At 42.3% G+C, this 14,694-nt stretch overlaps 1 protein-coding gene across 1 annotated transcript; it reads left to right on the top strand.

Moving 5' to 3' along the window:
• The first annotated feature begins 4,261 nt into the window (after window positions 1–4,261).
• LOC109477664 lies at window positions 4,262–12,084 on the top strand. Its single transcript, XM_019779003.1, has 9 exons — window positions 4,262–4,339; window positions 5,096–5,171; window positions 6,946–7,041; window positions 7,548–7,787; window positions 8,142–8,205; window positions 8,453–8,643; window positions 9,338–9,347; window positions 9,894–10,075; window positions 10,643–12,084. The coding sequence occupies exons 1-9, from the start codon at window positions 4,262–4,264 to the stop codon at window positions 12,082–12,084; spliced, it is 2,379 nt and encodes a 792-aa protein (XP_019634562.1).
• Window positions 12,085–14,694: the final 2,610 nt, after the last annotated feature.

Genomic DNA, 14,694 nt, shown 5'->3' with positions numbered 1-14,694 from the left:
GGAAAGAAACAGATGTTTACTGCTGACAGTCTGAAGACTGACAATGATGTAAATCATTGTACAGGATTAAGGTCAAAACAGGCATTTAATGACATGTATCAGTACCTAGAGCCACATGCTAGGAAGATGACCTACTGGAAAAGTTCAGATTCAGGAAATGGTACTCCAAAGTCAAAGAAGTCATCTACCTGTACGAAAAGAAATGGAACCCCCAAAAAGCGTGGCTCGAATCGTAGGCTTACTCTGCGAGATGAGTTCATGATGACACTGATGCGTTTGCAAAGTAGGGAAAACAAAGAAAGTGGCTAACTTGAGAATTCCTGTGGAACGGGCAATCAATAGACATAAGGACTTCAAAATCCTGGGGGGTACATTTCCCATAACATTGATATCAGCAGCAGATGATATTGTCAAGGTCTGTGCTGCATTAGTTAACCTGCAGCCAGACCTGATCAAGTAAACCTGGCAGTGTCATTCATACTAATCATAGTCTACATCTCTGAGCTTACATATTCATCATCATTTTTTTTAGTAATCATTATGTGCAATGTAAGTCATCATTGCATTGCATATACTGTACCATACATGAAGTGAGTGCTTGTTGTAGGGATTGCCTTTCTACATAGAAGGAAAATGATACAATTTTCTTTTGAAATGAAATCTTTCACTTGTTTGTCAATGTTTTTCACTGCCGGGAAATACTTCATAAACAAATGCCAAGGACATCATAATGTATGAGTTTACCCTATAATCTATATACATGTGTATAACTATCCAACACTGTATCTACTGCATTTTTGTACTAGAATGCATAAAACATGAACAGCAAATTTTGAACAATGAAATTGTGAAACATGATTTTTTGGAACATTGAGGTACATTGTAACTCCTTGGTTGGAATAAAAATGACCATATGGCTTATATAGAACTTCACTCTGTGGTTTTGGAGTTATTGTTCTTCTGTATCTTCCTGTGTACAAGTTCAGGGGCAACAAACTCCTTGAAGAACTGTTCAGCTGCAACAAGTGCCCCTGTCCACACATCCTCCGCATGGAAATTATTAGTGATTAGATACAACAACAACAAGATTTCAGTGGGCCCACTCCCGAACTCTGAACCCCGAACTCTCTAGAACTGTCTCAGTTGGTTTTGTTTGGTAGTGGACTTCTGTTTTTACCCACTTGCTCTCGAAGTACGAGTAAGCTTTCCCCTCTTTGTAGTCGCTGAGGAGACGATCGTGCAGTGTTACTGTCTTCCGATCTGTCCTCGAGCTGCTGTCTCTTGGTTCGCTGACGCACGGGGCCTCGCACAGCAGCCACTTGGCGATGTCCGTGAAGCCGACCGGAGGCCATAATGCACGGCGGTCGGTTGCTGGGCTAAAAATCCCATTACTAGGGAGGTATCGGGTTACAGAACGCGTTCGAACGTGGCCGCGCGGGAGTCCCGGGCCGGCCCGGGGGTAACGGGTAAAATTTGAAAATAAACAAAAGTAATTGGAGAGTAAATACTCGTCAAAATAAAATGTAACAAGTGATTTTGTTTACCTCAAATGTTATTCTTCCACGGCCTTTGCTCAACTTTGTGTACATTTGCTTCCAAAGGAGATTAATTTCGGATTTCAAAAAGGGTTCACGAGAACCAAACAACTGATTTTAAGAGGCCCCGAATATTAAAAATAAGGTTAGATTTTTGGATTTTTAGAAATATAACAGTAAATTTAAACTTTCTGTCTTAGGATTTTTTTATTTTGTAACTAAAACTCGACTTACAGTAAAAAAAAGAGCTAAAAACGCAGTTTTTCAACTTTAAATACCGATAATTCATCATCGCGGCCATATTTAAAAAATCCCTAAGACAGAAATCTGCGGAAATCGTTCCTCTTCCAAACAAGCCCTCAATGAGGTAATTTGAGCGATTTTTGGGAGTGGTTAAAATACCATGTTTGCACGCATGTTGTGCCACTTGGATATGGGGACCTGGATTTTATAACAGCGTCAACAAGAATTCTGACCTTCAAGGTCACCCACGATGACGGCAGTAGCTTCGTTACATGTTACATATCCACAATAAAATCACGGCATAGATGTAATGTTTTTAAAACGGTTCATATTTGTGGAAAGGTGGATTTTTCCTGTTCCCTGGTTCCCAAGTAAAAAAGGGCTTGAAGTAGCCGGTTGTAGCGGCTTTACTCTAAATGACCGCGGGTAACCCCGGATCGAACACCCGTTCGGCTCGAATGACGTCATATCGAACAAGATTCGCGGGTTCGGGGGGTTCGATCTCCATAGTAGCGGAGTGGGACTTTTGGGCCAAATCTGACCATCGTGATGTGTTCCTTTTCCTTCAGCCACCCTTCAGTCAAGTCCAGCAGGGGATCAGGTAGTTTTGTGCCATTAATCTTCAACAGTTCGGTGTACTGCGTAGATCGTGCCCTGTCCTCGGCGATCTCGTCCTGCTTCACGGGTATACCGAGCTGCACGGCGCTGTATGCCAAAGAAGCTCGCAGCTCGGCCTTTCTCCAGCTCCGCCCCGTTGTTTTGAGTCCTCTCTCTCGCAAAAAGACCTTCAATGCCGGCACTTTCCAATGTCCGATTTCTTCCAAGGAAGGACCATCAGCCTCGTCCTCCATTTCGGCACGAAATCGCAACGAAAATCTTCACTTACGACCAGCAAAAACACACACAGGACACAGGCATTGCCGGTACACACACACGAAGCACACACAAAAAAAAACACGTCTGAACTATTAAAACACTTTCAACTCAAAAACTCCCTTTATTCTTAAGAATTAGATCTATCCAAACGTAGCCGTTCGGAAGCTAACGTCGCTGTTTGAACGCCAAAACGGCTTACACCTTTCCTAAGGTGTACACACCTTTCGTACATATGGGGATTAAATGTTCGCGCGGCGGCGTGTTTATCTCCAAAAATGGCGGACATTACCCATCATGCATTTCGCGCCGCTAATGGCGAAAGGGCTTATTACCCATGCTGCTTGATGTAGATAACATTTCTGTGATGCAAAAGAAGTTTGACCAAAAAGAGTCAAACAAAAATAAGCAATGAGAAGACGAAAGTTTAGATTAAGGAGAGAAGAAATCTGATACGTTTTCGGTTCTTTTTTTTATTCTCAAAAGCTCCTAAGAAGTGGCGTGAAGATTTGCGCTGCGGTGAGGACTACCCTGCTGAAAACCATTACCCTGCTGAATGCGACCCCGGCAGTAATTACCCATGCTGCTCCTCGGAAAATCGGTGTGGCAGCACTGCAGCCGAGTGTGACTGTATGTATTGTGTCAACTACAGGGACACATTGTCAGGTACATATCTATGTTTGCCTTCGCAGAAGGAAAACATATTGCTTTTTCTCTGTTTCTTCTTCCTCTTCTTCTTCTGCTGTAGCAGGCACCCTGTGGTGTTTGGTTATATAGGGTAGAGCTGGAGGGGCTGTTCACCATGTATGTGCATGAATGTGTTTGAGTAAGAATAAACAGATCAGTAGTTTGTTAGGCTAGACCATTATGCATTTGCTTTTCAAATGTTACCTTTCTTGTCATTGACTTGATCACTATTATACATAACGTGATGAAAGAGCGGTTTATGATGCATTTTTACGTAATGTTTAATGACTGTTAATCCTATCGTAAACCAGAAAGGTAGACATTTGTAAGGAATTGCAGAATATGTACCTTCACATGGTCTAGCTAAACATTTCTATTAAGAAAACAAGGTCCGCTAACTTCAGAAGACATTTTACTTATTTGACATCACAAAGCACAAGGAAATGCATTTTAATTCTAATCTCATCTCAACATAGGAATTTGTGCAAATGGAAACGTCATTGACAAGACCCAAATTTGTGATGACAGAAACGACTGCGGAGACAATACAGACGAACACTGCTGTAAGTAGAAACTCGAGCTCGGAAGAGCAACATTTTATCATAATCTGCTCGGAAATGTAGATTTTCATTTAGGTAATCATATGGCTTTAGCCTGGGTGCCATCCTCAGTAGTATTCGCCCACTCTCTAATGTCGCTAGCTACATGTACAGCGTTTAGTGACTGTTATCCCTATCGTAAACTAAAAATGTAAGCAATGGCAGTATGTGTACCCTCACATAATCTAGCTAAACATTTCTATCAAGAAAAGCAAGGTTTAACTGAAGGAACTCTAACTTTGAAGGCGTCATAAAGCACGGGTGATGCCTTTGATTCCATTTCTTTCTTTTTTTCTCTCAAACTCAATGAAGGGATTTGTGCAAATGGAGACATCACTCACAAGACCCAAGTATGTGACGGTAGAGGCGACTGTGGAGACAATTCAGACGAACAACACTGCTGTAAGTAGAAATGTGGAAGAGCAACATTTTATCATGATCTGCTCGGAAATGTGAATTTTCATTCACGTAACCACATGGCTTACCATGACCTGCAACTTTGACATCAGAAAGACATATTGCTTTTTGTATGTTTCTTCTTCCACCTCTTCTTTGTCCTCTTCTTCTTCTCCAAACAAATAAAGTCAATGAATTGGACAAGACGTCTGTCACCATGGTAACAGGTGCTGTAGCAGACACCCTGTGGTGTTGGGATACATTATGTAACAGGACAGAGCTGCAGGCTGGATGGGCTGCTCACCATGTATTATATATGGGAAGTGTTAAGGTAACAATAAACATATAAACATATAAGTATTTTGCTAGGCTAGACCTGAAGTGAAGGTAAACATTATGCATTTGCAATGCAAATGTTACCTTTCTAGTTATTAACTTGATCACATAACCATGATGGAAGAGGGGTATGTTATGTATTTTTACGTAACGTTTAATGAGTATTAACCCCATAGTAAACCAGAAAGGTAACATTTGCAGAATACGTACCTTCACATAGTCTAGCTAAAAATGTCTATCGATATCAAGAAAGGAAGGTTTCATTGACAGTCATCTCACATCTGAAGACACTCATTTAACGTCACTGAACACAGGTGAAAAAAAAAACAACAAATTTTAATGTATTTTAACTCTAATTTCATTTTATTTTTTCTTTCTCTTTAACTCAATGAAGGGATTTGTGCAAATGGAAACATCATTCACAAGGACCAAGAATGTGACGGCAAGGACCTTGGTAACGGTACTGACGACTGCGGAGACAATTCAGACGAACAACTCTGCTGTAAGTAGTACTGCGGAAGAGCAACATTTTATACGATCTGCTTGGAAATGTATATCTTCATTTAGGTAACCATATGGCTTGCCATTACCCGCAACTTTGGCATAAGAAAAATACGATAAAAAAACTTAAGTCAACAATAATTTTGATAATATCATATTGAGTACATAGAGGATAGAAACGTGGAGAGCTAGAGGGAAAGTCAAAGAATGGTCCTTTGTCACCATTCAATCACTCTAAGGCACCATCACGTAAACTGCGATTTTAGCACCCTGGGTACAATTATAAACAAAAGAATTTAATTGCACCCCAAATCCCTGACAATGTCTACCAAGACTTGAACAAATAACACAGGTATTTCAATTTGAATCTTATAATCTGCATTTGATGATTTAATGTTATTTTCTGTATATAGTCTGTCTCCTTCACATATAATGTAGACAATGTTTAAACGTGATGTAGTAATAATCTCTCACTGTTCTCAGGTGAGAGACGAGATAGGAAAAGCTGCGCCAATGGACAATGCATTGAGAAAGATGGCTTTTGTGACCGATTTACGCGCTGTGCAGATGGCAGTGACGAACTATACTGTCGTGAGTGTTGTCGATGTCCCTCTTTTTGTCTGGTACATTCTACGTTTGCCTTTTTGTCATATCCTCCCGAGGCAGGGTCAGTGGCGCGGTATCCTACCTTACACCACTAACCCTGCCAACTGAGGCTCAGTTTTCTGCTGATGGTGACGTGGTCTCTACATATCAATGAGCTTACCTTATTAGGCACAAGGCAATCAGCGCCAGGATCATATGAATTCAAGATGCATTTCTGGTGTTCACGTACTCTCCAAACAGAGGTTTGGGGTTATTGTTATTTTTCGCGCGTTTTTAGGCTTTTTTATAGGGGTGTACTAGAAAAAAATTCCAGTGCAAAAGAGAAACCCCAATAAGAAAGCCTAAAAGCACGCAAATAAACCCAAACCCAAGTGTTCATGCTGTTTGACATCTTGCACGGCTGAGACAACATAAATGTTATGCATTACCAACAGCCATTTTATAGGAAATTAACAGCAGCGATGTAAGACGTAACATGATTGGCTCTCGGAATCCCGGTGACCTTTGCCCGTAGCTTCGCACAACTGAAAGCTATAGCTATTTGTCTGATTGGCTGACGGGCTACGTCACCGTCAGCAGAAAACTAAGCCTCGGTTGGCAGGGTTAGTGGTGTAACATAGGATACCGCGCCACTGACCCTGCCTCGGGAGGATGTTTTGTCAAAACACCTCAAGAACCTTGTCCTCAGAATTGGATCAGATTAAGATTACAATAGGGCATAAAATATCACTTTGATGTAGAACTGCCTTCCGTGTTGCTAGCATTCTTATGTGTTGAATAATACAGCTAAGCCCACATTTAGGTTCAGGTCCGGATTCAAGTCCAGAGGTTGAGGTCCAGTTCCGGAATTTTAAGTCCGGTGTTACAGACCAACACGCTATTGATTTTGCCCCCCCCCCCACCTCGTCCCCCTTTTATAATAATGATCCCCCTACCTAGCCCCCTCTATCGCTAGAGATTAGGTCCACTCTGTATTCCCCCCTTAGTGGGGCGAAATCGCAGGAGGCCGAAATCGCTGTGACACCGGTCCTAAACCCATGGCATATACAAAATTGAATGTAAACATTTACATGCAATTGACACCATGTATAATATACAATGGTACAAAAAACGTGCAATTGAAGCTGAGTAGAACAATTTGATAACTGATAAGATCTTATAACCCGCAGCTCCTTCTGCCTGTGACAATGGCGGCCTGTTTCACCCGTTCTTTCGGTGTGACCGCAGAGATGACTGTGGAGACAACAGTGATGAGAAGAACTGTGGTGAGTTCTCCACACACAGTAATCAGACAACCCCAACGTGAAATCATTAATTAAAATGGAACAGTGGCTACTAACGATGACATACAACAGGGGGACCTAGCCTGCTATTCATATAATAGAAGCATTGCGGTAGGTCTATTTTAAGAGTTGCAAATACATGCGTTTTTGCAACTCTTAATGCACTCGTGGTGCATTATTGTGTACGGTCAAAGTTTAAGACTTGAAAACGAGTCATTTTTTCGACGTTTTCAGCTTACTATTCTTGTAGCCACCTGGGACCATTCTACAGATCATTCTACAGACCATTCTACAAACCCTAGCCTGTTTGACATTCTGAAAGGGCCATGAAATCAATTGCTACTTCACTTTACTATCAATTCCCAAAGAAAGAGAGCTCGGTGGTCAACAGCATTGTAAAGTAACATAGGTTAGGAGACAGTCAACCTTGGACTGAAAACAACAACAGTTCTTGTAGCCATGTGCTGCTATTACTTTGGAATCCACAGACTGTTACTACCTACGGGACAATGGGGCAAGCTACAGGGGCAGTGAAAACCAACAACACTCCTGTCAGTTCTGGACATCTCAGTACCCCCACGCCCATAACCACACTCCCGAGGCCTACCCGTCAGCAGGGCTGGAGCAGAACTACTGTAGGAACCCGGACGGGAAGGACAGACCGTGGTGCTACACCAACAACCCGCTCGTCAGGTGGAGCTACTGCGACGATGTCTTCGTGTGTGATGGTATGATCAGCTCTTTTTTACCTCCGCCAGAAGGTTATGTTTTTGGAGAGGAAAGGTCGCATGTGCTTGAATGTGGTTTAGCACAAGTAACTCAAGAAGCTATGAATTTGATAGCTCGTCATCTGGACGTGGTAGGGTTAAGAATTTTTGATAGCTTTTGTGATCGGGAAGAAGTCTATTAAATGAAGGTAGTTTGAACTACTGCGGTGTGTGCGTGTGTGAGTATGTGTGTGAGTGTATATGTGTGTGTATGTGTGTGAGTGCGCGAGCACGCGTGTGTGTGCGCGCGAGCGTTCGTGCCTGCGTGTGGAGGGTGTGCTAATTTCATTAAATGGATCTGTTTCCCTTTTTTAGCCGCACCAACAAGCTGCTTCTTCACTTACGACAAGGGAAGGAGCTACGCAGGAAACATAAACAGGTAAGATTAGCGTTTGAAGGAGTGGTGGCAAGACAGTTTAGTTTACTAGACCATTGCACCCCAAGCTGGAGCAATGGTCTAGTAAACATGAACTTGAAGCTCCATTATATCATCTTCAATGCTGTAATCTTTAATATTGTCATTTAAGGAAAGCTTGACACGATGTTTTCCGAACCGCAAGTTACTGTAAAATACGTTTTGACGTAAACAGCTTTAACTTAACATACAGCATCTACTGTATCCACAGGGCAGGGGACCGGGTGTGTCAGAGATGGGACTCCCAGTCCCCCCACCCCCATCCCCACACACCACAGGCTCATCCTGATGCGGGGCTGGAGGAAAACTTCTGCCGTAACCCTGACAACAAGGAGCGGCCCTGGTGCTACACCACGGACGAGTCGCTGACGTGGGACTACTGTAACGTGGCGGAATGTGATGGTAAGAAAGCTGAAAGAAGTCTGCGGCCTCCTCTTCCCCTTCCTCACCCCCTCCTCCCCCTCCTCCCCTTCTCCCTCTCCTTCTCCTCTTCTTTCGCCTCCTCTTCCTCCTCCCACCCTACATCTTTTTCCTCCTCCTTTCCTTCTCTTCTTTCTCCTTCTCCTCCTCTTGGCCCTTTCTCCTCCTCTTCTTCTTTCTCTTTCTCCTTCTCATCCTCTTCCTCCTTTCCTTCCTCCTCCCACTCATCCTCTTTTTTCTCCTCTCCCTCCTCCTCCTAATCCACTGCTTTTCATCTTTCTTATTTCTCTCTTCTTTTTTCAATTGTCATTAGATGGGATGAGGACCTTAAGATTAAGAAGGCAAGATTGTATTCTTTATGTTGACAATACCATGTTGAGTTATGTAGAGCTAGTGTTAACATTGTGTTCAAAGCGTTGTAAAACGTAAGCTTGATACAATCTTTTTTAGGATTGAGGCGAACAAAGGAATATTTTCATCAACACTCATACGAGCTATCGCCATGACGTCACGGGCAGCGAATGGTAGGCAAAGAGCAGGTGACAATTTGCACATGTTTGAAATAATTAGTATGTGTATTGTGTAAACAAAGACAACGGTCTCTCCTGTACATCGTTTGCTGTTTCTTATCTTTATAGACCCCACGTCTTTGAGTTCTTTTTGTTCATCCTGCAAGGGAAGATGCGGTAGGCCTTACCATCCACCTGATGCTTGTCATTGTGACCAAGAATGCAGCTTTTTTAGCGACTGCTGCAAAGACATTGGGTACGTAGACATGCATCTACGACAGGATATTTCTGCATTTTTAGCTGAATTTTGGTGCAAAAATGTGCAGGATTGAAAGCTTTCCCATCTGACAAGTTGCTCCAGTTCTAGTGCCCTCTTTTTCATGAAAAAAAAGAAAGAAAATGGAGGACTGGTATTGTTTTTGGTATTTTCGTTCCATGACCTCCTTGATAGCTGGTGTTGTTTCCCTTGCAAGATAAAGAAAGACTTGCAGACACAATGGTGAATGAGAAGGAGATACCATCACACAAGATCTGAGATCTCCGAATTCTAGTTTCTGATTGCCTCAACTCCAAGGACCTAATTTCTGCAAACGAATCAAATCCGGTATAGGGGTATAGATGAAGAAGTGACTGATATTGGTTGTGAAAATTTCAAATCAGACACACGGTTTGGTCGATATTGCGATTAAAATGACCTGTTATGTCTTTGATTTCATATTACAGAGAAGTGTGTAATTTTACCGAAGCAGTTCGAACACCATCTGATCGTGACCAGGAGAAGTGGAAATGCCTGTCGGGGTATAACAATGCCAGATCTTATTGGCTGGTGGCTGACTGCCCTGACGACTGGACAGACGACGTCACAACAGACCAGTGTTTAAAAGAAGCTGACCCTTACAACCCGGGTGACCTGGTTTACCGGATGCCCGTGTACGATACTTCAACAAAGATCTCCTACAAGAACATATTCTGTGCTTTTTGTAACAATGTAAGTATGGAACAAGTAACTATATGGGGGGTCAAAGATGTGTGCACTGGGTTGATTAATTCCTCTACAAACCCCGTTGGAATTACACAATTATACAAAAAAATGAATATCGGGAATTATGGGAATTGTAAAGGAACTCCAAAGCTGGAATTCGAACCAGATAAACGCAAATTGCACATGAACATGAGGCGATGTATTCCCTATGAGGTGGATATGTTGAATGTAAATTGTAATGTAACGGCTTGCAGGTCTTACGACAACAGAGTTATTTTCGACATGAATAAGTTTTACAAAAACATTCACTGTGCTCTTTGTGAAGGAATTTCCCTCGCGTCAAGCACACGTTTAAGTTGTTATAACGACCCTAGTAGGGTTGTCTTGAATCCCATCTCCTTAACTCATCTGTTCAACTTTAATGCTGATGAGAGTCACGAAAACAACCCAAACCATTGCCTTCCGGATTCTTTTTACGACCCATTTGTAGACTCGTGCCGACCATTCTCGTCCGTAAGTCACGGTTCATCCAACCAAAGTCTCCCTCTTCAGAACTGCAGCAAACCCATTCTGAATTTCACGTCCGAGGAGTTCCAAATCCTCCCCAACGGCAGCGTCCACCTGTTGAGTTCTAACATGACATGCCCAGCTGAGCAGGTGGCCATTCTGAACACATCAGCTTCAATCTGTGGGGACTGCCTACTGGAGTATTTTTCGAACGACACTCTCCAAACAGCCTGGGATGCTACCAAGAGTTGGCTAACCCTGGGTCTTGTGTCAGTGTCTGACATAGCCGTGGCTGGTTTCGTGTTCTACACTTACAAGTCGGGCCAGTGGAAGAAAGTCCCGGAAAAGCTGAAGGTGCAGGTGATGACATGCATGGCAGTTGCCGTTACCCAGTTTGTGGCACGTGCGTTTATCCCCCCTGGGCCCGTCTGTACAGTGTATGCAATACTGCTGCACTACTTTATGCTGACGGCCTTCACATCCATGAACGTACTAGCTGTAGATCTCTTCCTTACATTTCGTGAGGATTCAGAAAGAGCCGAACTGTACAAGTACATCTTGTACACCTGGCTGGTGCCGGTACCTATAGTCCTTGCCACAGTGATTGTGGAGTTCGGCAGTTCTGTCAGGGTGGGTTATGGAGAGCACTGTTGGATCGGTAATCCAACAGCTAGCCTGGTGGCTTTTGGTGTTCCTGTCTTCTGTGCCCTTTTGATCAATGGTGTCTTCACCATTCTTGTGTTGCAGGCCTTACAGAAATCGTTTCAGATAGCTAACGCTGCTTTGCCACGCTCGGAGATCAGCAAGATCTGGGTCTACATTCGTGTCTCGTTTCTGGCTGGGTTCACCTGGATTTTGGGCTTCATTTTTCCTTTCGTCAAGAGCGAAGTTCTCGAGTACATCTTTATTGTGCTGAACGCTTCCCAAGGCCTTCTGATGACCATGTTTATGACACTGACGGGGGAGGTGTTGGAGAAATGGAAGTCTGCAATCATGGAACGCTTTGGTCTGGCTGAAGCTCATCAGGACAATGGACAAACCACCACCACTCATATCCGGCAGACAACCGGAAGGACGACTGAGGCAACGGCAGGTGGAACCGGCTCTGCTGTAGAGATACCCATGACTATTATGACCGATGTAGAGGAGGACAGGGCACGCCATCGTCCGCGTAAGCCTCGTCAGAACAAAGGACGAAACGCACTTCCCAGCAACAAGCCCTCCACCGCAGGGGGAACTGAGGCGAAGTTGGATGAGACTGACACTGCAGGCAATGTGCAGACCCTCGCAGGTGAAGTTGGGACTACAGCAAGCGGCACTGACGTTGCCACTGAGATTATACCCATGAAAACATTCGTCAATGCTGAAGGAGATGAGGATGAAAACAGTGCTCAAGATCGAGATGAGGATGAGACCAGTTTCTAATTGCGGTACTGAAAGGAAACTAGCAGCATGTCTTAACAACTGCCTACCTATAAAGACGACGTGTTTATTATCTCAACATGGCGTGACCAATAACGAATAACAAAGCCTTACAAAATTAGCTTTGCTTCTCTCCAATGTCGACGTTTGTCACTGAATAAACTCCTATATTGCGTTTGAACGTGGTTGGATGAGGTTTGATGAAGAGACGGATCTATACATTTGCATGTGATTGCAAATTCAAAATTCACCTGTCTACTACTGTAACCTACTCATTTCACCATCCATCATGGCGGGCATTACGTCATAGTCACGTGGGAAAAAAACTTTACAGAAACGTGCAGTGATTGGTCACTGTGACTCTCAACAGTATTTCCTGTCCTTCTGCGACACTATCACTAACCACTACATAGTAAAGTAGTAAGAGATCTTCTGTACTCTACTAGCACAAATGATGACACAGTCCAAAATTGTAACTAAGTCTGTACATAATCCGCTCTGCCTTGGAAACCCAAACAAGGAAGTCTGGTAAATTGTCTATGTAAAAGGCAGAAGTGTACCTTACCTTTGGTTGATAGATAATACTCAAGGAAAAAATAGATTTCTAACAGATTTCTAACCATTTATATAACAAAGAGATCGTGTAGTACATTCCAAGAATGACCCAAAACTTTTTTTATCATCAATATCGTCTTTTCAGTATGGTTGATCAATTAAGCATAAATAATATTTAATATGACCGTTCTTAAACTATCTATTTAGTCAAGAAGTTTGATTCAGATCTAATAAGTCAAGACGTTTTATTCAGATGCTGTAGTGCTCTGTTATGTTCAGTATGATATGAATATTGTAGAGTTGTTTGTGCTTGACATAAGTTACTGAAATAGAGGCAAACATTCTAACATGTTAAATAACATACCATTAAAAAACTTTTAAAATAAAGAATTTTGCACGTCATCAACTGAAAATAACACTTATGATCCATGATGATATATCCTAGGATACTGAAGAGGGCTACTTGTTCTAACATTTAAATTATTCATTGTTTACAATCATAATCTGTAACAAGTTAAAGCATGTCATGTTATCACATGTGATATGAAATCTAGTGAAACTCATCCATGGTCGACTTCTATAGTGTCTGCACATGACGTCACAACCGCCATCTTGGTTGGTGAAGTCAGACCCATGATATAACATATTGTCATGACATTTGGTCAAATCTCATATTTAACGTTCCTGACGCTGCAAATTAAATCTACCTAGCAAGTTCTAAGGTTAGCCATCCAATATGATCGGCATTATCACGTGAGTGCAAACACTATAGATGATTTACTGTACAACAAGAATACGAAAATCCTGAAGTTCTTTTCCTACATTCTTTTCCGTTAAGTGTAAAAAAATAAATAGATATTATGTATCAAGATACTACTAAAAGCCATATCAAGTAAATTCTAAGGATGGCACACTGTTGATTCGAAAGGGCGGAGAAAAAGCTGACACTACTGTGGTAGTCTTTCATCACTAACCTCGGTCAGTGTTATCACACCAGCGATCATCTATCACATGTCCCTTAGATATCTGGCGAAATCAATGCACTCGCAGATGTCAGCCATAGAATTTACTTGATGTTGTCTTACAACAACAAAAAGGCGTCATGTAGGACATTTTAAGTGTGAGGAGCAAGTACTAGTGGACGGAGAAAACTATACTTAAAATCAGAAATTAAAAAATTCCTAAGACACGATTTTTCATCTTATTCCTAGTCGTCGAAAAATATAAAAATCGGGGATTTTTGGTAATATACGTAGCCAATCTTAAACGCCTAAAACGGTGTTTGCCTAAAACATGACTCGGACTGTCTCGGACTGGCGCTCCAAATCCCGAAAAAAAATCGTCTTTCGGAGCGAGATTTTTAAAAATTAGTAATTTAACGTAAACAACTAACATTAAACCCATGTAAAGACGATAATTACATTTTATTTTGACGGAATTTACCCTTCAATACTATTTGTTTATTTTCAAGTGGTTTACGGGTAGTCCAAAACAGGCCCAACTTGCGTCTTGTAACCCGATACGTTTTCGAACCCCCCTAGCAATGGGAAAGAATACCGTAGTGACAGACCGCCGTGATATGTCTTGTACTGTCATCAGGAAAACCTTACCGTGAGTTTCACTTCAGAAACGCAATGGCTCCTATGGTGACAACCATGAAATCATACTAAGTAAACGAAGCCAGACGATCAACTAAACATTGAACTTGAGCAAATCCACGAACTGAATGATAACACAGGTTCTTTCAACTGCCTACTCTATTTGTTTATTATTCTCATTATCATCATGATGTCCGTGATTCACAACTTCTGCAGAAGTGTTGTACATGTAGTTTGTAGAGCTCATTGTTGGAACCGTAAATATATACACGGTAGACGCTGCAGTTTGTGTTCGGTCAACTTCCACACACTGTTCCGAGACGGTCACAGTTTCGTTATACAACTCTTCGGCAGAGTGGTTTTCGGAGTTTTCTACTGATGGTGTACTCTGGTTTTCACCCGAGGTGACCGAATTTTCGTTATCCATACCTTATCTAGAGGTGCACTGGTCCGTCTGTTG

Source organism: Branchiostoma belcheri, unplaced genomic scaffold (genome assembly GCF_001625305.1).
Source record: "Branchiostoma belcheri isolate BF01 breed outbred unplaced genomic scaffold, Haploidv18h27 scaffold401, whole genome shotgun sequence".
Taxonomy (NCBI): domain Eukaryota; kingdom Metazoa; phylum Chordata; class Leptocardii; order Amphioxiformes; family Branchiostomatidae; genus Branchiostoma; species Branchiostoma belcheri.
Note: the sequence above shows the minus strand (reverse complement) of the source record. Positions and strands in the feature narration are given on the sequence as shown.